Source organism: Rutilus rutilus (genome assembly GCF_951802725.1).
Source record: "Rutilus rutilus genome assembly, chromosome: 9".
Classification (NCBI taxonomy): Eukaryota; Metazoa; Chordata; class Actinopteri; order Cypriniformes; family Leuciscidae; genus Rutilus; species Rutilus rutilus.
Window position 1 is genome coordinate 3581769 of NC_140223.1, and position 27500 is coordinate 3609268.

A 27500-nucleotide genomic window follows, 5' to 3' on the forward strand; every position below is an offset into this window, starting at 1 on the left:
ATTCTGTACACGTGTGTGTGTGTGTGTGTGTGTGTTGGTAATGACAGTTTAGTCTGTTTTCAGGGGAACAAGCATGTGTTTGAAGAACTGCAGTTTTCTTTCTCTGTTGTATCAGTGTGTGTTGGATTCATCAGTTTAGCCTGTCTGGGTCAGAACAACAGTTTACTCTGCATGTACAATACAATACAACAGCTTGTTTCTGTGTGTGTTTTCTGAGACTTTAAGGCAGATAGTCTGTATGTGTGTTTGAAGAACAGTGTGAAAGTGTGTTTGCCTTTGGGAGAAATGCTATTTTAGTCTGAATGTGTTTGAAGAGCAGCAGTTTTGTTTGAACGGCTGTACATGTGTTTCAAACATCCATTTAGTCTGTCTGTGTTTGAAGAACTGCATGTGGAAAATAATAGTTTAATCTTTGCATTTGGCTGGTTTTGTTCATGTGTGTCTGGAAGAACAACAGTTTAGTGTGTTTTTAGTCTAGAAAATGTGTGCTGAACAGGTTTTTAGTGTTTGTGTTTAAAGAAATTTAGCATAATCCCTATGCTTAAAAATAAAGTTTTTTTTTTTTTTTTTTACCTTTCAAATCCACGGAAACTTTCAATTCCACAGAAGGTTCTTAGAATTTTTAGAATGTTGTTCAAACTAAAGGGGAAAGAACGGTTCTCTTGAGAACTCAAAGGTTCCAAAAATGGTTATTCTATTGCATTGCATTGCCAAAAAAAAAAATAATAGGCTAATAAATAAATAAATAAAAAAATAATAATAAAAAAAAATATATATATGTATGTGTGTGTGTGTGTGTGTGTGTGTGTGTGTGTGTGTGTGTGTGTGTGTGTGTGTGTGTGTGTGTGTGTGTGTGTGTATGTGTGGAAAACAACAGTTCAGTCTTTGCATTTGTGAGGAACGCTGGTGTAGTCCGTGTGTGTTTGTGAGAACGGGCTTTCCTTCAGCCTCCAGAAGCGCAGGAGTTCAGAAACTAGTGCAGACGGGATGATTGAGAGAGAGAGAGATGGAGAGAAGGAAGGAAGGCTATACGCGAGCGCTTCTTAGCATAATGCGTCTTCCATCAGTTGTTGTGTGTCTGTCCGCGTAATACCCGAGCATGGGCTGTGTCGCCTCCAGAACGCCAGTCGGTGAGAATCTGTTTTCCTCTGAGCATGAACACAGGCGTGTGAAACCTGAGCTCGACTGCAGCTCACACACACTTCTGATGGAGATGTGCACAAACTGCAGGCTTTTCTTTGCTCCTCGATAGTGCTTGCGAGTGCATGTATGAGCTGATCGGAGCGTTTGCATGAATCTGCATTAAACTGCATCAGTGCTCGTTCATCACATGCTGGTCCTCGACTCAGGTTACGTTACAGAAGCTTGTGCTTCATTGTGCGTGCGCCAGGAGTGATGCATGTACAGTATGCAGCGAACCAGCAGCGCTTTGCCCTTGTTTACAGCATGTCGACGACAAGTAGTGTCAGTATGAGTGTGTTTCTTCAACTACAGCACTTTTATGTCCTAGAGGCTGATTTGTATTCAAACTAATGGTTACACTTTATTTTAAGGTGACGTAGTCGCTGTACTTACTCAAATACTGAGTAATATTAATTACATGTACTTACTTTAGGGTTAGGGTTTGGTTTAGTGCTAGTTACTTTTACAGCTACATTTACAGTTATTGTAGTAATGCTACGTCATTGTGGGTTACACTTTATTTTAAAGTGTCATTATTACAGTGTAATTATATATTTAAGTACTGAGTATTAATTAACAGCATGTACTTACTATAGGGTTAGGGTAGGATTAGGGTTTGGTTGAGGGTTAGTTGCACGTAATTATGCATAATTTACTGTTATTACTATGGTAAGTACATGTAACATATGTAACAAGGACACTGTAAAATAGTGTGTTACCAAACTAACAGAATTTATGAAGGTCACATTAAAAGTGAATTGGAAACTTATTCAGAATTGGACATAATTAAATTAACATCAGCGTCAAGTATTAGGCTATTTCAACAAATATGGACACTTTTGACCATATTTGAAGAAATACATGCAACTAGCTTGACGCTGATATTAATTTAATTATGTCCAATCCGTTTATTTATTGTTGTTACTTTTCAAATGATTTTATATAGGCCTATAGATTTTAGATTTCTCGTTTTTTTATTTTGCATTGCAATTAAGTTGATTGATGTACTGAATTTGAAAAGTGTATTTAAAAAAAATGTGCACAGGGTCAAAAGTGTCCATATTTGAAGAAATAATACATGCAACTAGTGCTTGACGCTGATGGTAATTTAATTCTGTCCATCATGATTAACGTCGTCCAGGTCTTTCCCCCACGATCCGTACAAGAAACGAGTACGGAAAAAACTAAATCCAACGCCTTTCCACTCCGAGAGTCTCGAACAAATGACCTCAGATTTATTTTCACCACGCAAATCGTTTCTTAATCTCGTGCTGTAATTATTAATGACATATCAGGATACCGGGGCCATACAAAACCTGCACGCGCCATTACTCCTGTCGCGTGAGAATCATCCCGTTAATTGCTGATAAACGTGCCGGTTAAGGTTTGGCGTCCTCGCTGAGACAGGAGAGATAACTGATCATGTTCCTTTATCTGTGAAGAGTTATACTACACTTACAATAAAGGTTCCTCATTAGCATTTGTGGTTCTATCAATAACCTTTAACATCCACTCCACAAAAGGTTCTTTATAATAGAAAAACGTTCTTTAGATTATTAAAATGTTCTTCAGACTAAGGAAAAAAAAAAGGTTATTTTAAAATGATAGTGATAGTGCATGTATTTACTCACCCTCATGTCCTTCCAAACATGTAAGACTTTAGTTCGTCTTCAAAGACACAAATAAAGATATGTTGGGTCTCATATACTAATAATTGTGTGAATTATTTGTATTTTACCCACAGAAGAACTAATTCACAACACGAACGTATGCACATGAATTTGTTCTTAACCTCATCCTATAGTTAATGTACTCTAAACGAGCGACCTGTGCACAAGGTTAGTAATTTGCATAAAACACGCCCATATAACAGCTTCCCTCACAACCTTTACTTTCATCACTCTCAGAAGAATAAGACTCTCTCATTTTTTTAAAATGTTTGAAATGTCATTGCAATTAAATGCTACACACAATCCAGTGTGACATTTAGACAGTCAAGTTCGCTAGCATTAATTAGCACGGTGCTAGCATGTTTTAACTCGTTATTAGCATGAATCACCATGTTGCTAGCATGAATTAGCACATTGATAGCAAGTTTTAACATGTTGCTATAATGAAATAGTATGCTGCTGGTATGTTTAACACATTGTTATCATGATTTAGCATGTTGGTAGCAAGTTTTAACACATTGTTAACATGAATTCGCATGTTTTAGCACTGTTAACATGAATTAGCCTGTTGCTAGCACATTTTTAGCACATTTGTAGTCTATTAATTTTTAGCATCATAGTTGCTAGGCTTTGATAATTGGTGGATGAAGCTTAAATACTCTATTAGAGTTGTTGTATAAAAGTTTTGACCCCCTCAATGTAAGTCTATAGGATTTTTCGTAGGTTTGATTGTCCATTTAACAAAAACCGTAAGTCTGATCAGTTAGAAAAGATATAACAACCCAAGTCAGACAAGTCCGAAGGTCTGACCCGAGATTGTTGGTTGTAGCTTTAAAGCTCTTGGAGGAGATACTGACTAAATTTTAGTCAAAGAAAAAGGATTTCAGTGTGTTGGTTTGGTCAAGTTTGATGCAAATTCAAATTCTGCTGTAAAGCAGCTCTAAATAAGACATTAGTGTTGTTTTTCAGCTTGAGTCAGTCAACAGTGTCTGTTACTAAATGAATCAATTATAAAAACCAGATTGCATTGAATGAATTGCAGGAATAATGACCTCCATAAGAGTGTGAAACAGTTTCAGCGGAGTCAGATTGCATCAGCTTTGACCTGAGAACAGCCACGCTTTATAAGTTGTGCTGTCACCCTGGAAAGGACGAGGATGGGAGATTCGTCTCGGTACGGTTATCAGGACAAGGACGGAGCGTACGCTCATGAAAGAGCTTCATGTATATCGAGACTGAGTGAGGTCATCTCTCCGGCCCCAGATGGCCCGGTCCACCGGTGGCCTGGAGTCTTTCCGTGTCCCGGCGTGGGGCGACGACCAGATGGATGTGATACGGTTTGCTAGAGAGGATCGTGTGTTAGAGGACCAGGGATTTTGGACACAAGAATAATTTTTCATCTCTCGGTCTGGCTCTCATCAGGTGGTTCTTCTGTTTGATTTGTTTGTGGGTCACTCCGCTAGAACTAAGCGTCTGTAAAACCGGGTCGGTGAGTCAGCGAAGCGCCCTGTTGATTTCATGCAGAGATGCTACTGATGTTATTGAAGATAATATCGGCCTCCCAGTTTTCAGCAACAGGTCTGGCAATCAATCTGACATTAATCCACAGAGAATCTCACTAAAACAGGTCTAGGTTACGTTTCACCTCAAGATTTAAAAAAAAAGTAAAAATTGTATACATATTAGTGCTGGGCAACGATTAATTGCATCCAAAATAAAAGTTTGTGGTTACATAATATATGTGTACTGTGTATAATTATTTTGTTTATATAAATACACACATATGCATGTATAAGAAATATTTGCATGTATATACAATATAATTTATATTATATATAAATATAAATATTTTATATATAAAAAACACATTTTTCTTAAATATATACATGCATATGTGTGTATTTATATATATACAAAATAATTATTCAAGCGCAAGAGAAATCAATTCGGTGCTCGAATGAACACATACACAAAATTATGTTAAAATAGCGAGTATTCTCATGAACACAGTCGGTTATGTCGTAAAGTCACCCTGTAGTCAATAATTTTATCTTTGATCACCAAAATGACATATTTAAACGTATTTTTCTTCATGTCTTAAAATATCTAGAATGTAACTCGACACCCTTGCCTCATTTAGTATGCACGGTTCTATGAATATGCAAATGAGCCCCGCCTCCACTCACTCACTCAGCTCAGAGATCCACTGGTTGACGATCACACGTTGATCTGATTGGTTACCAGGTAGTTTGTGACGTCAGAAACACCAGCGATTTCAAAGCGTGTTTTTGAGACTGTCTTTGGTTCACAAAATACTCAGCAATGCTGTCGACTTATGAACTTACACACGGTTTGTCTTAAAGCTTATTAAAAACACCACATAGACACATAATCTACTTTCACCACAGGGGGACTTTAAGTGAACGTACACACGAGAAAGAAATCGTACACGTATCAGTATCAGTGCATTAGCTCTTAAAGTGACAGCAGCCTATAAATCCCTTCTGCTGTCTGTGTCATTAATGTCAATCGAATAACAAAACACAGCTTTAACAAAGATTAATCTATATTTAATTTATACAGTGAACACTATAGTGTTATTTTACATTTAATGATTACATTTCTGTAATTGAATACTGCTGTTTGTCCTTACTTTATTTGCTACGTTATTGTATTTTATTTGTGCTTGTAACTTTTGTATTTGTTCTTATTTTAATACTGACTATTCACTTGTCTTTAATAATATTTGATTATTAAAGTCTAATAGTTTTTGGTATCGAGGTACTTTGCAAAGTTGCAAAGAAAGCAAAGTTACATTCCCCAAACAACCCACCAAATGATTATTATTATTATTATTATTATTAATATTTTTGCTGATCTGAAAAATGATCTGATCTATGACTCAAAACCGTAATCTGATCCGAACCGTGAGTTTTACGATCCGTTGCACCTCTACTAAATATACATGCGCAGGGAAGGAGACCAGAGGCCGTTTTTCTAATGGATGTCAATGAGAGGAGAGGCTTCACCACCCTTAATAAACCACTTTTGTGAGGAAATAGCTTATCATTTAATGAATCGACAGCCTCTTCGCTAATCTTCAACATGTTTGCTCATAAATATTCATTCTGGATTGAGTTTACATGAAAAAATGGCGTTTTATAAGAGAAGTCACGGACAATTGCGGGACAGGAATGATTTAGTTTACGGCACTTCTCATTCATTTCTATGGTAAACAGTGATTGACTGTCGCACATCTCTGAATGAAATTCAACGACCTCAAGGCTGTGATGTGATTGGTTATCAAGGCACACGTGATCCAAGTTAGTCGTTACACTTTCTCCAATGTAAGAGCCACGGACCCTCCCAATAAAAAGTCCTCCTCTGTATATACACGCACTCGGCGGCCACTTTATTAGGTACGCTTGTTCAACTGCTCATTTACGCAAATATCTAATCAGCCAATCACATTGCAACAACTCAATGCATTTAGACATGTAGACATGATGAAGACAATCTGCTGAAGTTGGGCATCAGAATGGGGAAGAAAGGAGATTACGAACGTGTCATGATTGTTGGTGTCAGACGGGCTGGTCTGAGTACTTCAGAAACTGCTGATCTACTGGGATTTTCACACACAATCATCTCTAGGGTTTACAGAGAATGGACCGAAAAACAGAAAATATCCAGTTCTGTGTGTGAAAATGGCTTGTTGATGTCAGAGGAGAATGACCAGACAGTAACAGTAACTCAAATAAGCACTTGATACACACCTGAGGTCTGCAGAAGAGCATCTCTGAACACGTCAAACCTTGAAAACCAGAAAAGTGAGGCCTCAGTTCACACGGGCTCAACAAAACTGGACAACAGACGATTGGAGAAACATTGCGTCTGGATTTCTGCTGCGACACTCAGATGGTCAGAATTTGGCGTAAACAACATGAAAGCATGGATCATCCTGCCTTGTATCAGTGGTTCAGGCTGCTGGGGGTTTAATGTGATGATGATCTTTCCCTTGGCACACTTTGAGCCTCTTAGTACCGTTGTTTAAACGCCTCAGTCTACCTGAGTATTGATGCTGACCATGTCCTTCCCTTTATAACCACAGTAGACCATCTTCTGATGGATACTTCCAGCAGGATAAACACACGTCACAAAATCATCAATCAAAAGATCTCAGTCCAATAGAGCATCTCCTGGATGTGGAGGAACGGGAGATTCACATCATTGATGTGCAGCTGATAAATCTACAGCAACTGTGTGATGAAATCATGACAATATGGACCAGAATCTCTGAGGAATGTTTCCAGCATCTTGTTGAATCTCTGCCATGAAGAACTAAGGCAGTTCTGAAGGCAAAAGCGGATCTGACCCGCTACTAGCAAGGTGTACCTAATGAAGTGGCCGGTGAGTGGATGAGTTCTTGGCACGTTTCCATGAGATTAAGTTAAAAGTGAAATGGTGTCATTGAGAGAAACTAACACCCCTGCTGGAGTCCAGACTGACTGATGGACCTCCGCGGCCGTCGACATCAGTCACTGTTAGTATTGTCTGCATGTATTGGGTTTTATTGACCCTCATTAGGAAAGAGGTTTGAGATCAGGTGAAACTCAACACGATTTGAGGCCCGGGGTGTTAACGGGACGGCAGGGGACACGGATCAGCAGCGCAGGAGAGCGAGCAAAACCTTAGGGCTTTAACCTCTGACCCTTTATCTCTCTCACACACACACACACACACACACACGGTGGTTTAAGCTCTCAGAGATTGTCACAAATGTTTCTAATGTATCAAAGATCATCTGGAGAGCATATGTCTGGTTCATATTTCGTCCCTGAAATCAAAAGAAAGAACTGAGAAATGAGACAGTCAAACCAAAATGTATTCAGACACCTTGCTATCCTAACTTACATAAATGAACTATAGTGTCCTGCACCCAATAGTAAAAAAAATTAAAAATTGCAATTGAAACCTTTTTACGATTGTTTGCATTGTGACATTATTTTCATGACAGCTAAGGATATTTAATGTCCAAATTATCATGATTATAATGTGTCCCGATATTTACCTTGCAAACTTGTCATTTTAATTATTCTCAATGCTGATATAGTCTTTCAATATTAATTTTTACTTTTTTTTTTGCCATTACAGTAATGAGAATTTTTTACATTTTTTTTTTTTGCTATTTGCATTAAAATAATGTGAATTGGTGAGGGCAATGATTAATTGTCATGATCAAATCGATAAATGATAAATATCGATTTTAAATATTGTTAATGGTCCTACACCTAGGCTTAATTTTCTTTATGTAAAATGTAATTGATGTTCTTTTTTTGGATGATTTTGTGATGAAATATGACTTGAGGCCTGTTCTGACACCAAGGATGAAAACTATAACTATAATCATTCAATGCAGTTTTGCCGTCTGTCACTTTAAATGCTTGAGCTCTTTAAAACAGGAGGGATTCTGATTGGCTATTAATGTTTTTATGGTCCATCAGGGAGAAAAAATAAATAAAATAAGTCCAACAATATCATTACTTTGTGTCATTATCGTTATAATTGCGGACGGTATGGATTCTGCTATACTTTGACATTTAGAACTGATTTAAATATTTATCGCTAGCGTTATCGTCCAAGTTCTCGACATTGTGCACATAAAATGATGCAGAATATGGTTGTCGTTTCCCATGGGAATGTTTCTCCTGTAGTCAACATGTAAGTGTTAATGAACACAGGAAATGATGTCATCTGTGGCGTGTGATGACGTCTCGCCGCGTTAATAAGCCTCACCTGAGGGAGTGTGTGTGTGACATTAGATGTGAGGAGGCCTGTGGTGTTGATCCGTTGGGATCTGTGTGTGTGTGACGTGTGTGTCAGTCGATCAGGATCAGAGATGCTCCAGCTGGTGCATCAAATTGAATGATAGAAAAAATCTATGAATGTTGGTCTTCATGCGACTGACCCGACACACTTCATTCCTCTGAAACGCTTGTTGCATAACGTGAATCCAGACCGTCAGTTTAGAGTTTTCCAGATCAAGAAGGAGCGTGTTTGTGTGGTAAAGACTACATGAATGGAGATAACTAAACTTTGTGTTTGTCCATATGTGACCCTGGATCACGTCACCAGTCACATGTCGCACGGGTATATCTGTGGCAATAGCCAACAATACATTGTACGGGTCAAAATTATAGATTTTTCTTTTATGCCAAAAATCATGAGGATATTAAGTAGAGATCATGTTCCATGAAGAGATTTAGTACATTTCCTACTGTAAATATATAAAACATGTATTTGTGTGAGTGAATGCGGCACAATCGCCAACATAAATGAACAACTTTAAAGGAGATTTTCTCAATGTTTCGATTTTTCTGCACCCTCAGATTCCAGATTTACAATAGTTGTATCTCGACCAAATATTTTCCTATCATACCAAACCACACATCAATGGAAAGCTTATTTATTCAGCTTTCAGATGATGCATAAAGCTCAATTTCAGAAAATTGACCCATGTGACTGGTTTAGTGGTCCAGGGTCACGTATAGGAGGTAAGTGATCCTGCATCTTGACTGCATGTTAATGCATGAGCATTAGAGAGATGACGAGAGAAGTGATCAGATCTACTGACACTGTTCATATAGTTTTTATCATTTTTATAATATACAGCCAATAAAGCATCAGCATATACTTGTAAAAAACACTGTTGTTCCTTCATTTGTGCAATTATGCACATGCAGGATAAATGTGTTCAGTTCGCCTTTCATTAGTATGAGGAAGCAACAGATTTGTATTTTATATTATAGCAAAGTGCTCAGTTTTATTTGAATTTGATGCATTTATAAAAAGGGATAAGGACATCTCGTCACCCTGTCTGTCTATATCTATTTAAATCTATTTCTATTTAAATCTACTTTTCTTTGTAATTGTTTATGAAATCTACTAGCAATTTCTGGATGAAAATTGTTTCAGCACCATTTTTTTCAGTGCATAGCAATCAGATATTGTAGGTATCTATCTATCTATAATGTAGTATAACACCCCAGTATCAGTGGGATGGGGAGGGTGTGGTTGCCATGGCTGGGGTCAGTACTGACCCTGGATCACCAGTCACATGTCGCACGGGTATATCTGTGGCAATAGCCAACAATACATTGTATGGGTCAAAATTATAGATTTTTCTTTTATGCCAAAAATCATGAGGATATTAAGTAAAGATCATGTTCCATGAAGAGATTTAGTAAAGTTCCTACCGTAAATATATAAAACATGTATTTTTGTGAGTGAATGCAGCACAATCGCCAACATAAATGAACAACTTTAAAGGAGATTTTCTCAATGTTTCGATTTTTCTGCACCCTCAGATTCCAGATTTACAATAGTTGTATCTCGACCAAATATTGCCCTATCATAACAAACCACACATCAATGGAAAGCTTATTTATTCAGCTTTCATATGATGTATAAAGCTCAATTTAAAATAAAAAAAAGGCCCATTTGACTGGTTTAGTGGTCCAGGGTATTTAGGTATCTATCTATCACCCCGGTATCAGTGGGATGGTGATGGTGCGGTTGCCATGGCAGTGTGCATTGGCTCGTGGGGTCAGTGTTGATTGGCTGAGCTCGATCCTCTCTCCCCACAGTGGCGGGCGACGGGTTGCGCGTGGACTGGAGCGCGAGGAGCTCCTCCTCAGACCTCGTGCTGCTGGGAAACACGCGGACCAGTTTGGCGCGCGGCCTGGGCGGGACATTTGGGCACTCGGACCGTTACCTCAAGGTGCCAAAGTTTCCTCTCAATCTGTTCCATTTCCATTTATATACTTCACAGCGTCCGGAACCGGCACTCGCCCTTTTCCCTTTCCTTCCTCTCCTGTCATTCGCCCCGCGTCGCGCGTTGGCGCGTTTGAAAGCGGAAAGTCATCGCGCTCCAAGGCCTGGCGTTCACCAGCTATTCCTGTCATCATTATATATGGTTAACGCGCATTCACACATAGCCTCCCAAATGCCCTCACTTGTGGCTGACGCGCGCGTCATGAGAGCGCGAAAATCTCTATCAGATCTGAGCTGATTAATGGTGCGTTCAAGTCAAGTCACTTTCGTCAAGAGTGTACTTTTTCTCTTAACAAATTACACAAAAAAAATGAAGAACAAAGAAATGTGCTTTTCTTTATGTTTTTTTTTTATAATGAAGCCACTGTAAACTTAATCGTTACAAATTACATTGTTATATTATAATGACATCATATTCTGTAGCTTACTTCGCTGTAACTAGAAAAGCCTGACAATATCACTGATAAACACCTTTAAGTGTTGTGGTATTCCGCCATGATTCTCACTGACACGCCCACAACTCGTAAAGATCGAGACTTGCAGAAAATCCCGAGCTTCCCACTCGTATTTACGACATTCAACTCGTAAATACGATCTTTACGAGATGAATTGATGCCATTATTCAACGCTTCTGCATCTCGCTCCAAGGCCTGGCGTTCACCAGCTATTCCTGTCATCATTATGGTCACACAACGCCTCCCTAACGCCCTCACTGACGCGCGCGTCGCTCTGTCAGATCTGAGCTGATTAAGACTCGAGCGTTCGGAGCAGAAAATTGTTTTCTCAGCTTTTCTCGGATGGATAATGACCTAATTAACCCGGGCCACTTGCGCTGCACTCGTTCCCTGGCTCTGACTTTCATTAAATGTTCACTAGTTAGTCGTCTAATCATTCACGAGTCATTCTGAGTAATTAGCAATTAATTCTTTAATGTGTGTGTGTGTGTGTGTGTGTGTTTTTTTTAAACCGAATTCACAGCGTCGCTGCACTAATGTGTTTTGCCTTTGACTTAATGTCATTTAACAGTCGCTCGACAGGGAATAACCCACAGGACTTCTGGAGGGGTTCAGTGTGCAGAAACACTGCTTTTTCCTCTTTATATCAGCATTTATACATTATACTTATTTTATATTTAAGTTTATACTATATACAATATACATTTCTCTAATTATAATATTTTTAATTTATTTATTCAAAATATGAATAGGCTATATGTTTGGAAAATTGTTATTTTATATACTATACATTTAAATATAAATATAAATTGAGTATGTATTTACTTTTATATAGGCCTATATAAATCTGCATATATAAATAAATGTATGCTCTTATAATAAAACTATAATTTTTCAATTTATACTTTATACAGTATAAATGTAAGTATAAAATAAATATTTAATGTGTAAATATCTAATAGTTGTATTAATATTTATTAATAAAATAGATTTTTTTTTTCTTATCTATGACCCATATTAATCAAAGAAATTAATGTCAAACATTTGTTCAAAACATTTTCTTAAATGGACAGATACATGTATAGTATAAATTTAACTAATAAAATATATCATATATCAGATAAATGGGTATTATATACAGTAGGCCTATAAGTGCAAGTATAAAATGTTAATTAATATACTGTACATATTTAGTTTATTATCAGATCTATGACCCATTTTGAGTCATGACCCACCAATAGAGAACCATAGTTCATAATATAAATAAAGTAATATAAAATAAATTAATAAAAAAATATAAGCACTGTCAAATAAACAGTGGTGTGGTGCTGCAAAACAGGAGGATCTCAGAGAGAGAGAGGGGGGGGGGGGGGGTGTCTTAATGATTTTTCTTGTTATTTCTTGTTTATATAAATGTATGTATTTGTTTACTGATTGATTTATTGACTTTATTGATTATTTGTTCATTGCTTATGTAATGGCCAATGCTTTGGCAATACTGTACAAGTCATGCCAATAAAGCTCATTTTAATTGAATTGAGAGATAGACAGGTGTCATGACGAGGAATGCAGTTGGTGTGTGTGTGTGTGTGTGTGTGTGTGTGTGTGTGTGTGTGTGTGTGTAACGTGCTGTTTGCATGTGTGTTCATGAGAGAGAGACAGACAGGTGTCATGACGTGGAATGCAATTGGTTGGTGTGTGCGTGTTGCATGTGTGTTCATGAGAGAGAGAGAGCACGAGAGAGAGACAGATGATCAAACGTGCTGCATGTGACGTCATCGAGCATCATTCCACCGTATCCTTGGAGAACTCGTTCCATGGCGACTGCCTGGTTGCTATAGAAATGCTCGTTTCTCTCCGAGTTCCCGCGAAATAGATGTCGGTGAGGACGAGGAGACTCCATGGAGAAGCTTTTGTTCCTGTGTGGAGCGAGCGGAGAGCCGGTATCACTGCTCACTGTTCGTGTGTGTGTGTGTGCGCGCGCGCGTTTGAGAGGCAGATGATGTTTGGGAATGTTCTGAAGCGGGTCTTTGGTCGTTTGCCGTGCTCGTGCGTCGCTGAAGCGCGGAACCCGTGGGGTTCGTGTTATATATATATATGTATATATGTATGTTTATATGTGTGTGTGTCTGTGACGATATGCATGTGTATTTCAGCCTCAAAGACAGACGGAGGAGGCTCCAGATGTCGAGCGCTTGTGCTGTAATTACTGTGTGTTTGCTGTTATAAAACCTGTGGATATGTGTGTGTGTGTGTGTGTCCTTCTCTCTGCTCAGAGGGTTGCTTTGCATGTAAATAGAGAAGTCGAGATTCAGTCTGACATTAGATTAGAGTAGAATAGTCTAGTCTGTTTTGCAGTCTGCTCTGCTCTGTTCTATACTGTTCAATTCTAGTCTACTGTACTCATTATCCATGTAGTCTAGACAGTTACTTTATGTTTTACTGCACTGAAATCCTTCTATTTTATTCTTTATTTTCTATTATGTTCTACTCTACTGTATACCCATCCATATAGTCTAGACTGTTAAGTCCTCTTTATTCTATTCTATTGTTCTATTCTGTGTTGTATTGTTTGTATGATTTTATATTCTGTTCTATTCTATATTCCATTCTAGTCAAGTCTGGTATTTTCTATTATGTCTCTATTTTGTTATATTCCATCTTTGTCTATTCTAATCTGTCTGTCTATTCTATTCTATCTTCATCCATTCTGATCTATCATCTGTCACATCTATTCTATTCTATCTTATTCTATTCTATTCTTCATCTATTCTATTCTATCTTTGTCTATTATATTCTTCATCTGTTCTATCTTTGTCTATTATATTCTTCATCTGTTCTATCTTTGTCTATTATATTCTTCATCTGTTCTATCTTTGTCTATTCTATACTATCTTCGTCTATTTTATTCTATCTTTGTCTATTCTGTTCTATTCTATCTTTGTTTATTCTGTTCTATTCTATCTTTGTCTTGTCTATTCTATTCTATCTTTGTCTTGTCTATTCTATTCTATCTGTTTATTCTGTTCTATTCTATCTTTGTCTTTTCTATTCTATCTTTGTTCTATTCTTATTCTATTCTATCTGTCTATTCTGTTCTGTTCTTCATCTGTTCTATTCTGTCTATTTTGTTCAATCTTTGTCTATTCTATCTTTGTCTATTCTATTCTTATTCTATTCTATCTGTGTCTATTCTGTTCTATTCTTCATCTGTTCTATTCTGTCTATTCTGTTCTATCTTTGTCTTGTCTATTCTATTCTCTTTTGTCTATTCTATTCTATCTTCGTCTATATTCTCTGTCTATTCTATTCTATCTTTGTCTTGTCTATTCTATTCTCTTTTGTCTATTCTATTCTATCTTCGTCTATATTCTCTGTCTATTCTATTCTATCGTTGTCTTGTCTATTCTATCTTTGCTATTCTATTCTATTCCTCATCTATTCTATCTTTGTCTATTCTATTCTATCTTTGTCTTGTCTATTTTATTCTATCTTTTGTCTATTCTATTCTATCTTCGTCTACTTTATTCTATCTTTGTCTTTTATTCTATCTTTTTTCTATTCTATTCTATCTTTGTCTATTTTATTCTATCTTTGTCTATTCTATTCTATCTTCATCTATTCTATTCAATCTTCATCTATTCTATTCTATCTTTGTCTATTATATTCTATCTTTGTCTATTCTGTCTTTTGTCTATTCTATTCTATATCTATTCTATTCTATCTTCATCTATTTTATTCTATCTTTGTCTATTCTATTCTATCTTCATCTATTCTATTCAATCTTCATCTATTCTATTCTATCTTTGTCTATTATATTCTATCTTTGTCTATTCTGTCTTTTGTCTATTCTATTCTATATCTATTCTATTCTATCTTCATCTATTTTATTCTATCTTTGTCTATTCTATTCTATCTTCATCTATTCTATTCTATCTTTGTCTATTCTATTCTATCTTCATCTATTCTATTCTATCTTGGTCTCTTGTATTCAGTGAGTGTCTGGGCTGTGTTTGATGTCGTGAGGTCAGGGGTCACCAGTTGCAGATTAACGGAGCGTCTGTAAATGGCGAAGATCTAAAGCTCCTGCTGTAGGAGTTCATGGAGTTTGTGCTGTTTTCCTGAGCTTGAGCTCCTCAGGGACTGAATCTCAGCTCACCGTTCAGTAGGGCAGTAGGCGAGTGTGTGTGTGTGTGTGAACGGCAGCAGACTGTAACGGTGTTATTACCTCCAGCTCATGTAAGGAATAATCAGCGTGTATCTCGAGGGGACTGCGCATGTTTTTTATTTCAATATGTATCCGTTGTTATTTTGCCACCCGCTCCATTAACTTTGCCATGACGTTTCCGCTAATGCGTTTAACCTCGTACTCGCTCAAACGCACCAGGTGCACGTGTCGGCCGCGAGTCCCTGCGGATGATAAAGACACGAACGACTCAACACAGAAACACACGTGACCTTACACACGCACCGTGACCTGAACAGTCTCATGCGAGCTTTGCTCTTGAGGGATTCTCTCTTTGAGACTTACCCGAGCCACTTCCACAGACTTAAACATTGCTGTAGTTCAGTAGAAATGGGGCAAAAAAAGGCTTGTCTTTATTAGACAAGATGATGAGAAATCAGAGAAGAAATGTTTGTATTGTTTTGCTGAAATCAAACTGTTCTTTTAAGCTCTTCTATTCTATTCTGTATTATTTCTATTACTTTATATTCTGTTCTTTTCTGTTCAGCTGTACACATTCTGCATCTGTTCTATTCTATTCCATTCTATGCTGGTCAAATCATCTAGTTTCTTATTTTCTGTTCTATTTTATTCTACTCATATTCCCCCCATCTAGTCGGGACTGTCATTTTCTGTTCTGCTGCATTAATGTTAGCCTATTCTATTCTATTATGTATTATTTCTATTGTTTTATATTCTGTTCTTTTCTATTCAGCTGTCCTCATTCTTTTCATCTGTTCTAGATTTTTATTTTCTGTTCTACTGGACTGTTCTTCTATTCTATTCTGTTCTATTCTATTCAGCTCATCTAGTTTATTATTTTCTGTTCTGTTCTATTTTATTTTATTCCTGTTTTCTCCATCTAGGCAAGACAATTATTTTCTGTTCTGATAAACCGAATTCAATTCAATTCTATTCTATTCTATTCTAATCAATTCAATTCTGTTAAATTCTATTCAATTCTATTCTATTCTATCTTTGAAATGCCGGTAAGAAATGTTTGGATTGTTTTGCTGAAATGAAAGTGTTCTTTAAAGCTTTTAACTCAGTGTTTTGTTGTCTTCTCTCAGGTAAATGTTGAGGAAAGCAGCGACATGTTACCTAAATCCAGACGAGCTCTCACCATTCATGAGATCGCAGCGCTGGCTAGATCTTCACTTCACGGTAAACACTGTTTAGTTTAAGCTGCTGTTGTAGGAGTTGCACCTTATTAAAACCTTGTCAGATAGTTCACTTGGGCATTTGATTATTGGTTAACATTAACCAGCATGAAATTACTGTTTAGTTTAGTTTAGTTTTTAGTCTAGTCTAGTTTAGTCTAGTCTAGTCTAGTTTAGTTTAGTCAAGTCTATTTTTAGTTTAGTTTAGTTTTTAGTTTAGTTTGTGTTTACTTTAGTTTAGTTTTTAGTTTAGTTTGTGTTTACTTCAGTTTAGTTTAGTTTAGTTTAGTTTAGTTTAGTTTAGTTTAGTTTAGTTTGTGTTTAGTTTAGTTTAGTTTAGTTTAGTTTAGTTTAGTTTAGTTTGTTTAGTTTGTTTAGTTTAGTTTAGTTTGAGTTTAGTTTAGTTTGTTTAGTTTGTTTAGTTTAGTTTAGTTTAGTTTGTTTAGTTTAGTTTAGTTTAGTTTGTTTAGTTTAGTTTAGTTTAGTTTAGTTTAGTTTGAGTTTTGTTTAGTTTGTTTAGTTTAGTTTAGTTTAGTTTTTAGTTTAGTTTAGTTTGTGTTTACTTCAGTTTAGTTTAGTTTAGTTTGTGTTTAGTTTAGTTTAGTTTAGTTTAGTTTGAGTTTTGTTTAGTTTGTTTAGTTTAGTTTAGTTTAGTTTTTAGTTTAGTTTAGTTTGTGTTTACTTCAGTTTAGTTTAGTTTAGTTTGTGTTTAGTTTAGTTTGTTTAGTTTAGTTTAGTTTGTGTTTAGTTTATTTTATTTTAGTTTGTGTTTAGTTTAGTTTGTGTTTAGTTTGTGTTTAGTTAAGTTTAGTTTAGCTTAAGCTGCTGTTGTAGGTGCTGATTAATGTAAACCAATAGACAAATACCTGTTTATTTATTTTTTTATGGCTGCTGATGTAGGTGTTGCACCTTATTAAAACCTTGTCAATAGTTAACAGAGTAATTTAAAGCTGATTAATGATAGTGTAACAAAAGTCCCAGCAATAATGGAAAATAACAATAGATTTGATAATGAAGCGTCTCCGTTCAGGCACACATTGAGATGCTGTATTGTTTTCAAAATGTAGGTCATTTGGTCTCCACAAAGATCACCAAACCTGACTCTCTCTCACACACACACACACACACACACACACACATGCACGCACGCAGACACGCACACACACACACACACACACACACATGCACGCACGCAGACACGCACACACACACACACACACACATACACACACACACACACACACACACACACTACTGTTTTGCTATACTTGTCAGGACATTCCATAGGTCTAATGGTTTTTATACTGGACAAACTGTATTTTGTCCAGTATAAAATACATAGGAAATACATAGGAAATGTACACACACACTACTTTAGACACGAGATCTTCACGGTAAACACACGCATGCACGTATGTGATGAGTCCTTTGTGTGGTACTGACTGACACCATGACCTGGATTATTCCTCATGTATTTTGTATTATGCAGCATTGGGGTCACTGACCCCTGAGTCTATGTGTGTGTGTGTGTGCAGGAATCTCGCAGGTGGTCAAAGATCATGTGACGAAGCCCACGGCGATGGCCCAGGGCCGTGTTGCGCACTTGATCGAGTGGAAGGGCTGGTGTAAACCCACGGACGCTCCCAGCGCTCTGGAGTCCCACCTCACGTCATACTCGCATCTGTCCGAGGGCGAGCAGGAGGCGCGCTTCGCTGCCGGTCAGTGACTTCCACACACACGGCCCTATTTTAACGATCTAAGCTCATGGTCTAAAGCTCACGGTGCAAGTGCACTTAGTGCGTGTCCAAATCCACTTTTGCTAGTTTAACGACGGGAAAAATGGTCGGCGCTCCTGGCGCATGGTCTAAAAGGGTTGTTCCTATTCTCTTTATTGACTAATGGGTGTGTTTTGGGCGTAACGACCAATCAGAGTCTCATCTCCCATTCCCTTTAAAAGCCAGTTGTGCTCGCGCCATGGAGGATTCACTATTTACATGGCAGAATTTTCAAATGGAAAGACTGAATGCTTCTCTGGCAAGGAAACGGATCTGCGTGAGGTTAAAGCTGTGTGTGTGTGTGTGTGTGCTCGAGGTTAAAGCGCCAGCAGACCATCTACGGGACAACCCGGATTCCACCATATCTTTATGAACACAATATTAATATTTTACATTGTAATCCTTTTATTTGTAATATTTGGCATGTTTGTGTGCTGCTGTCGTTGTGTGTGTAATAACCAAGAGTGTACGTGTTGTGGACCAGCCTATAGGCACACATTACTAACGACTAATACTGCACCACTGACTTTAGACCAGGTTTCAGTTGGTCAATGGCTCAGTCTATTTCAGTTCCTCAAAATAGCAACAAGCCAACAATGCGCCTGAACACACACCTCGTTTTCAGACCAGCAGCCCATGGGCGCAAACGCATTTGCTATTTAAACAAAGTGGCGCAGGACGTAAAAATGATAACTGCGTCAGGCTGAAACTAGCAAAAAACACTTGCGTCGCGCCGGGTGTATGATTGGGCCCATAATCAGCTTCGGTATTTTAGGCATGTCACAGTATAACATTTTCACTTCACGATAATTTCTAACCCAGACAGCAACATAGTGTCCGGCCCACACCTGGACCGTGTGGAATCCATGTGTACCAGATGTGGGCCAGATCTGGGCCGACACTATTTTGCTGTATATTATCATGGTGTACAGTTTTAAAATAAGCGAAGTTAGCGAATACATAAATCTAAACTGCTGTGTGAAAACATGTAAACGCTGGTTGACTTGCGTTCTCAAAGGCCCCCGAAATCAAAATGTACGTTTTTTAGCTTTTAGTATGAATATGTAACCCTTAAGGTTATGAATAAGCTGGTGTGCTCCAAAACAATGACAAAATTCGCATTTAGGAGATATAAGCATTCAAAACTTGGTCTCAAAATGGATCAGGGATTTTTATGACATCACTGCGAACTTCAGCTTCTCATCACATCTTCTGCCCAATCAAATGCTCTCTAGAATCTAAAACTCCGCCCCCTACGCTATAAACACCACCTGGCCGAAGTGAGTGTTGACACCTGAGGAGCAATATGTGTGTAAGTGTGTGTTCGGTTGCTCAAACACTCGAGTTTTATTCAGGTTTCCAACTGTACGCTGGTTAGGAATGAAATGGCTAGAGTTTATTCTCACCTCTACTATTGAATCCAGAGTATCATCAGCGCTCGGATTCGCTTCGCTGTCAAGTACGTCTCGCAGTCTGTGAGGGAAACTAAACGCTATTGGCTATTTGAAAAGGGGGAGGAGCCATTCAATATGTCCCGCCTCAGCTTCCTGTTTCAGTGGAAATAAAAATTACGTGAATGCATCAAACAAAGCTGCGCGTTCCAAGACACATCACTGGGTCTTTAAGGTCCTTTAAGTATGAAAGTTTCTTATGCACGTTTTCGTATTCGTCATCCTAAAAATTTGTCACGCACAGAAACCTTGCACAATGAGTCCGATGCGTAGTAATTCATCTGTTGCAGAAAAATTCGCAAAAACAATACAAAATGGAGTCTTCAAGCTCTTCTTAAAAAGAGGGAAATATCGGGTTCATCCAATCCTGAGATTGCGTAGAGAGGAAGGAGCGTTTCACCTCCAGCCTGTGTTACATGCCTCTTTAATGCAGCTCACATGCAAAGTTGTTCAATTTAACAGGCTGATGGGAAAAAAAATCTAAATTAATAGAAAAGTATCTAGAATTATTCAAAAGTGCTCACAATAATAATACAGTGCATGTTAATGCATTACCAAACGCCAGCACGTGTCTATTTGAATTGATTTTCATGTCGCTCAGTTCTGTTAATGCTTTTTCAAACACCACAGCATGTCATTGGTTTGATTTCCCAGGGAATGCATGAACTGATCAAATGCAAATGCATAAAAACATCTTCCAAATGCATACATTTAAATGATGAGAGAGAAAGACTGGAGTCCACTGAACTCGTACGAGGCAATAATTAATCGTTCAGTTGCATGCAATGGAGAAATCACTCTTGATCTCTTTCATCCCTTTTTAAAGAAGACACTCAGATCAAGAGGGCAATAAATCAAGCGAGCCACGTGTTCTGCTACTGGGACAGTGACTGCTAACAGGATAATGAAGTAATCAGACTAGCAAATCGAGTTATCAGTTTATGTGTGCTTAATTCCGCTTCCTTAACAATTCATTAATTTCCTCACATTTCCCATCCCAACTTTCCCAGGATGAGGCTGGTGTGACAAAGCTTTTTTCTCAGCAACGGCAGGACGATTTATGGGCTGAACTTGAGAGATTCATTCACAGCTCTCTCTCTCTCTCTCTCTCTCTCTCTCTCTCTCTCTCTCTCTCTCTCTCTCTCTCTCTCTCTTTCTCTCTCTCTCTCTGTCAGTCAGTGTCGTAGGATTTCCCTTTTCATAAAGTGACTAAATATTCATGTCATTTTGTTTGTGCGTGTGAGTTTTTTGTGTACACAGTATATGTCCTTGTCAACGTTTACTGCACACACACACACACACACACACACACACACACACACACACACACAGTGACACGGTGGGTAAAATTGAACTCTAGGAAAATTGCCAAACCTCAACAAAACTTGCTGTGTGTGAGTGTTTGCTGACGAAGGGTGAAAGATGAATCTCTGAATTAACACAAGCAAAGGAGAGAGAGAGAGAGAGAGATAGAGAGCGAGAGAGAGAGAGAGAGAGAGAGAGAGGGAGGGGACTATCCAGACTGGTTAATGCTTGTTACTGCTGGTTTAAAGCTCGTCATCAGATGCAGCTGGTTGACCCCAAAAAAGCTTTTTTTATTTGATTTTACTTTTGCATTTTTTGCTGTTTTCATTTCTTTTATTTTGCACCTTTTGGAATTATAATTGTTATTTTGCTTTATTTTATTTAACTTTTAGTGAACTGTATTTTATTTTATTTTTCACATATAGAGATTTTATTTCTTATTTTTCTTATTATATTTTCTTTTTAACTTATTTTGCATCTATTGAGATAATTCTTATTTTGCTTTACTTTATTTTACTTTATTGTGCCTATTGAAATTATTTTGCTTTTAATTATCTTTTTATGCCTATTGACATTTTAATTATTTAGCTTTTTAATTGAGATTTTCATTGCGTATATCTCTGCTTGCACTCTTGTTATTTTACGTTATTATACTTATTTTGCAATTTCTACGCAGATATGCCGCAAGTGCTTCTCTGATACAAATATAGTTTGTGTCCTGTCAATTAAACCAGAGACACAGCGAGAGCATTAATTAGCTAATTGCTTTTATAACCCAATCACTGCACATATGTGAGCATGTCTGGACAGAGCTGTGTGTGATATGAGCTGCTCAGCAGTGGTGAGGTCACTTCCTGTCTCCCTGAGGACACTACTATGATGTCATAACAATTTCAAATATAGGCAGTGTTCCATTTAGAATGGCCTGTCAATCAAATATGGGTTCTATGTGGCAGTTAAAGAAGAATCTATCAGCCTGTCTCCACGGCGACACATCACACTCTCTGCTACATGTTAAAATGACTGCAGTGCCTAGCAACCAATATGTGTGATCTAGTTTAAATATGGTGTATGTATTATGAAGGAATGGCATTCAGGTTTATAGGAGGAAGTGGGGCAGGTACAGGATGATGACCTGGTGGGTGAGACGCAATATACGTGTTTAACTCTTTCACATTTCTTATTTAATTTTATTTATTTATTTTATTGTTTGTTTCTTGCAATTGTATTCGAGCAATCTTCAGGCAGTTGTAACTGACACGTGTTAGATGGGTGGGTAATATGATTGGGGGTTTGATGTAACACATTAATTGTGTGTGTTTTTATCAGGGGTGGCAGAGCAGTTTGCCATCGCGGAGGCAAAGCTTCGTGCCTGGTCTTCAGTGGACGGTGACGAGTCTAACGATGATTCTTACGATGAAGATTTTCTACCTGCAAACGAGCCCGTTACACAGAGCACAGGTACACACACACATTCATAAAACACAGACATCTGATCAGCTGATCAAAGCCAGTGCAGAAATACATGCGCACCTCTTCGTGGATATATTGATGCACCAAGTTGCTATTTCAGTATTGTTAATGGATGTAATGATCTATTGATTTGTTATAGCATCTAATTAATATTCTTGAGGTTTTTTTTTCATTTTTTTTTATTAAGGCTAATGATGACCAATTTTCTCTATTTTTATTTTTCTCTCCCCCTCAAACTAAACGCTGAAACGAAGCACAGACATTATTGTCCTAGTGCCCTACTTTCATTCAGAAAACATCTCTTCCCCTTCCTCCCCCTCCTCCCCCCTCTCTTTAGTTTTGCTCTCCGGCGCGATTTGATATCCCAGCATTCATTTCTCCTGCAAGTTTAATGTGTTCTGCTGCAGCAGACCGTGGAGAGAGAGAGAGAGAGAAAGAGAAAGAAAGAGAGAGAGGGAGAAGGGAATAAAGTTGTACCACATCCAGCTTGTCTCTTTATACAGCCACAGCTTGCAGGTTTACGCCTTGTTCGCTGTACGACACGTTTCCACTGCCAATTAAAGTGTTACTTCACCCAGAAATGAACAAATCTGTCATCATTTACTCACCCTCATGTCGTACCAAACCCAAAAGACTTCCGTTCATCTTCGAAACACAAATGAAGATATTTTAAATGAAATCTGAGATTTCTGTCCCTCCATTGACAGTTACGCAACTACAACTTTGACTCTTATACTCTTATAATCCTTATACGAGCAGTTTAGTCCACATTTTCTGAAGAGACTTGATCACTTTATATGTTGAACATATTTAATTTAGGCTTTTATTCACATATAAACATAAATCAGTGAACATAAACAGAAGCTCAACCGTACTTGCATGATGTGCGAGAATGAACCTCACTGGTTCTTGCTGAAGCTCAAACGTGCTGCGTAACACGAGAATGAACCTCATTGGTTCTTGCTGAAGCTCAAACGTGATGCGTAACACGAGAATGAACCTCATTGGTTCTTGCTGAAGCTCAAACGTGATGCGTAACACGAGAATGAACCCCATTGGTTCTTGCAGAAGCTCAAACGTGATGCGTAACACGAGAATGAACCTCATTGGTTCTTGCTGAAGCTCAAACGTGATGCGTAACACGAGAATGAACCTCATTGGTTCTTGCAGAAGCTCAAACGTGATGCGTAACACGAGAATGAACCTCATTGGTTCTTGCTGAAGCTCAAACGTGATGCGTAACACGAGAATGAACCTCATTGGTTCTTGCTGAAGCTCAAACGTGATGCGTAACACGAGAATGAACCTCATTGGTTCTTGCTGAAGCTCAAACGTGATGCGTAACACGAGAATGAACCTCATTGGTTCTTGCTGAAGCTCAAACGTGATGCGTAACACGAGAATGAACCTCATTGGTTCTTGCTGAAGCTCAAACGTGATGCGTAACACGAGAATGAACCTCATTGGTTCTTGCTGAAGCTCAAACGTGATGCGTAACACGAGAATGAACCCCATTGGTTCTTGCTGAAGCTCAAACGTGATGCGTAACATGAGAATGAACCTCATTGGTTCTTGCTGAAGCTCAAACGTGATGCGTAACACGAGAATGAACCTCATTGGTTCTTGCTGAAGCTCAAACGTGATGCGTAACACGAGAATGAACCCCATTGGTTCTTGCTGAAGCTCAAACGTGATGCGTAACACGAGAATGAACCTCATTGGTTCTTGCTGAAGCTCAAACGTGATGCGTAACACGAGAATGAACCCCATTGGTTCTTGCAGAAGCTCAAACGTGATGCGTAACACGAGAATGAACCTCATTGGTTCTTGCTGAAGCTCAAACGTGATGCGTAACACGAGAATGAACCTCATTGGTTCTTGCAGAAGCTCAAACGTGATGCGTAACACGAGAATGAACCTCATTGGTTCTTGCTGAAGCTCAAACGTGATGCGTAACACGAGAATGAACCTCATTGGTTCTTGCTGAAGCTCAAACGTGATGCGTAACACGAGAATGAACCTCATTGGTTCTTGCTGAAGCTCAAACGTGATGCGTAACACGAGAATGAACCTCATTGGTTCTTGCTGAAGCTCAAACGTGATGCGTAACACGAGAATGAACCTCATTGGTTCTTGCTGAAGCTCAAACGTGATGCGTAACACGAGAATGAACCTCATTGGTTCTTGCTGAAGCTCAAACGTGATGCGTAACACGAGAATGAACCCCATTGGTTCTTGCTGAAGCTCAAACGTGATGCGTAACATGAGAATGAACCTCATTGGTTCTTGCTGAAGCTCAAACGTGATGCGTAACACGAGAATGAACCCCATTGGTTCTTGCTGAAGCTCAAACGTGATGCGTAACACGAGAATGAACCTCATTGGTTCTTGCTGAAGCTCAAACGTGATGCGTAACACGAGAATGAACCTCATTGGTTCTTGCTGAAGCTCAAACGTGATGCGTAACACGAGAATGAACCTCATTGGTTCTTGCTGAAGCTCAAACGTGATGCGTAACACGAGAATGAACCTCATTGGTTCTTGCTGAAGCTCAAACGTGATGCGTAACACGAGAATGAACCTCATTGGTTCTTGCTGAAGCTCAAACGTGATGCGTAACACGAGAATGAACCTCATTGGTTCTTGCTGAAGCTCAAACGTGATGCGTAACACGAGAATGAACCTCATTGGTTCTTGCTGAAGCTCAAACGTGATGCGTAACACGAGAATGAACCTCATTGGTTCTTGCTGAAGCTCAAACGTGATGCGTAACACGAGAATGAACCTCATTGGTTCTTGCTGAAGCTCAAACGTGATGCGTAACACGAGAATGAACCCCATTGGTTCTTGCTGAAGCTCAAACGTGATGCGTAACATGAGAATGAACCTCATTGGTTCTTGCTGAAGCTCAAACGTGATGCGTAACACGAGAATGAACCCCATTGGTTCTTGCTGAAGCTCAAACGTGATGCGTAACATGAGAATGAACCTCATTGGTTCTTGCTGAAGCTCAAACGTGATGCGTAACACGAGAATGAACCCCATTGGTTCTTGCTGAAGCTCAAACGTGATGCGTAACACGAGAATGAACCTCATTGGTTCTTGCTGAAGCTCAAACGTGATGCGTAACACGAGAATGAACCTCATTGGTTCTTGCTGAAGCTCAAACGTGATGCGTAACACGAGAATGAACCCCATTGGTTCTTGCTGAAGCTCAAACGTGATGCGTAACATGAGAATGAACCTCATTGGTTCTTGCTGAAGCTCAAACGTGATGCGTAACACGAGAATGAACCCCATTGGTTCTTGCTGAAGCTCAAACGTGATGCGTAACACGAGAATGAACCTCATTGGTTCTTGCTGAAGCTCAAACGTGATGCGTAACACGAGAATGAACCTCATTGGTTCTTGCTGAAGCTCAAACGTGATGCGTAACACAAGAATGAACCTCATTGGTTCTTGCTGAAGCTCAAACGTGATGCGTAACACGAGAATGAACCTCATTGGTTCTTGCTGAAGCTCAAACGTGATGCGTAACACGAGAATGAACCTCATTGGTTCTTGCTGAAGCTCAAACGTCATGCGTAACACGAGAATGAACCCCATTGGTTCTTGCTGAAGCTCAAACTTGCTGCGTAACACGAGAATGAACCTCATTGGTTCTTGCTGAAGCTCAAACGTGATGCGTAACACGAGAACGAACCTCATTGGTTCTTGCAGAAGCTCAAACGTGATGCGTAACACGAGAATGAACCTCATTGGTTCTTGCATGTCAAGCAAGCATGCTTGAGCTTCCGTTTACCTTATCTGATGTGTGTGTTGATTAATGTCCATATGTGAATAAAATTAAACCTGTTCATCATATGAAGTGATCAAGTCAGAACATTTGGACTAAACCTTTGGACATTTGGAAGTGACAAACTGGAATTTTTCGTAGCTGTCAATGGAGGGACAGAAATTTCTCAGATTTCATTAAAACATCTTCATTTGCGTTTCGAAGATGAACGAAAGTCTTACAGGTTTGGATGAGGGTGAGTCATTTTTGGGTGAACTAACCCTTTAAAACAATGATAAACTATTAATCAGTGGGCTAAGAAAAAATAAACGGAACACTTTGTTTTACAGTGTCCTTGTTACATATGTTACATATACTTACCATAGTAATAACAGTAAATTATGCATAATTACATGCAACTAACCCTGAACCAAACCCTAATCCTACCCTAACCCTATAGTAAGTACATGTAGTTCATTAATATTACTCAGTACTTAAATATATAATTACACTGTAACAATGACACCTTAAAATAAAGTGCAACCAAATAAACTTAGTAAAATAGCAAGACAGAGAGATTTCAGAGAATCTATTTTGAATTATGTTGCTTCCCAATTAAAACATGTAAACATTCTTTAAAACAAAAATATTGTTTAAAATATGTGCAGTGCTTTGATCCTAACACACCTGTTGTCTCCTCAGATCTGTCCTCGTACCCTCATTACCTGCGGGATCTCTTACACACTCAGGTGTGTCAGGCTCACCTGCGGGGTCGAGGTCCGTGCGAGGCCGAGAGCGGGGTGGGAGCCGACCTTTCACCTCCTGTGGGGTCACCGGGGTCACCGTCAGACACGCTCTGCTCCAGCACGTACAGCTTGGACGAGAGACACCCGTTGCTTCGGGACCTCGGGCGTCACGTGGACTCGCCCGCCGCAGAACTCACCGCCAAGATCCTCAGCGTTCTTCAGGGAGGGGAGGAGCTACTGTTGGCCCGCCTACACAGGGCAGGGCATCGATTTGGCCACTCCCCCTGTTGCTTGGAAACATATTCCGAGACATTCGAAGACACGCCTTGTAAGGACTGTGGAGGCGGAGTCTGTCTCCCGCCGGAATATTCCGTTCGTAGAAAACCGTCAGACGTGGTTTCGTCTGGCATCGTGTCTCTCGACGAGGAAGACGTGGAGGAAGAAGAGCGAGAG

General features: G+C 38.8%; 1 protein-coding gene across 3 annotated transcripts in view; it reads left to right on the top strand.

The window, feature by feature from the left end:
- fam131ab (family with sequence similarity 131 member Ab) overlaps nt 1-27500 on the top strand; it is a 27965-nt gene that overhangs the window by 321 nt on the left and 144 nt on the right. The window contains exons 1-5 of one of the 3 annotated variants that reach the window (XM_084419704.1): nt 10500-10629; nt 16433-16526; nt 18058-18240; nt 22383-22514; nt 27004-27500. The exon at nt 27004-27500 is cut by the window's right edge and continues 144 nt beyond it. In XM_084419704.1, coding sequence (XP_084275830.1) covers nt 16457-16526; nt 18058-18240; nt 22383-22514; nt 27004-27500 — 882 coding nt within the window. In that variant the 5' untranslated portion in view covers nt 10500-10629; nt 16433-16456. Of the gene's footprint in view, nt 1-10499; nt 10630-12944; nt 13081-16432; nt 16527-18057; nt 18241-22382; nt 22515-27003 lie in introns of those variants that run through there. The other 2 variants (XM_084419703.1, XM_084419702.1) reach the window with 2 other exon arrangements.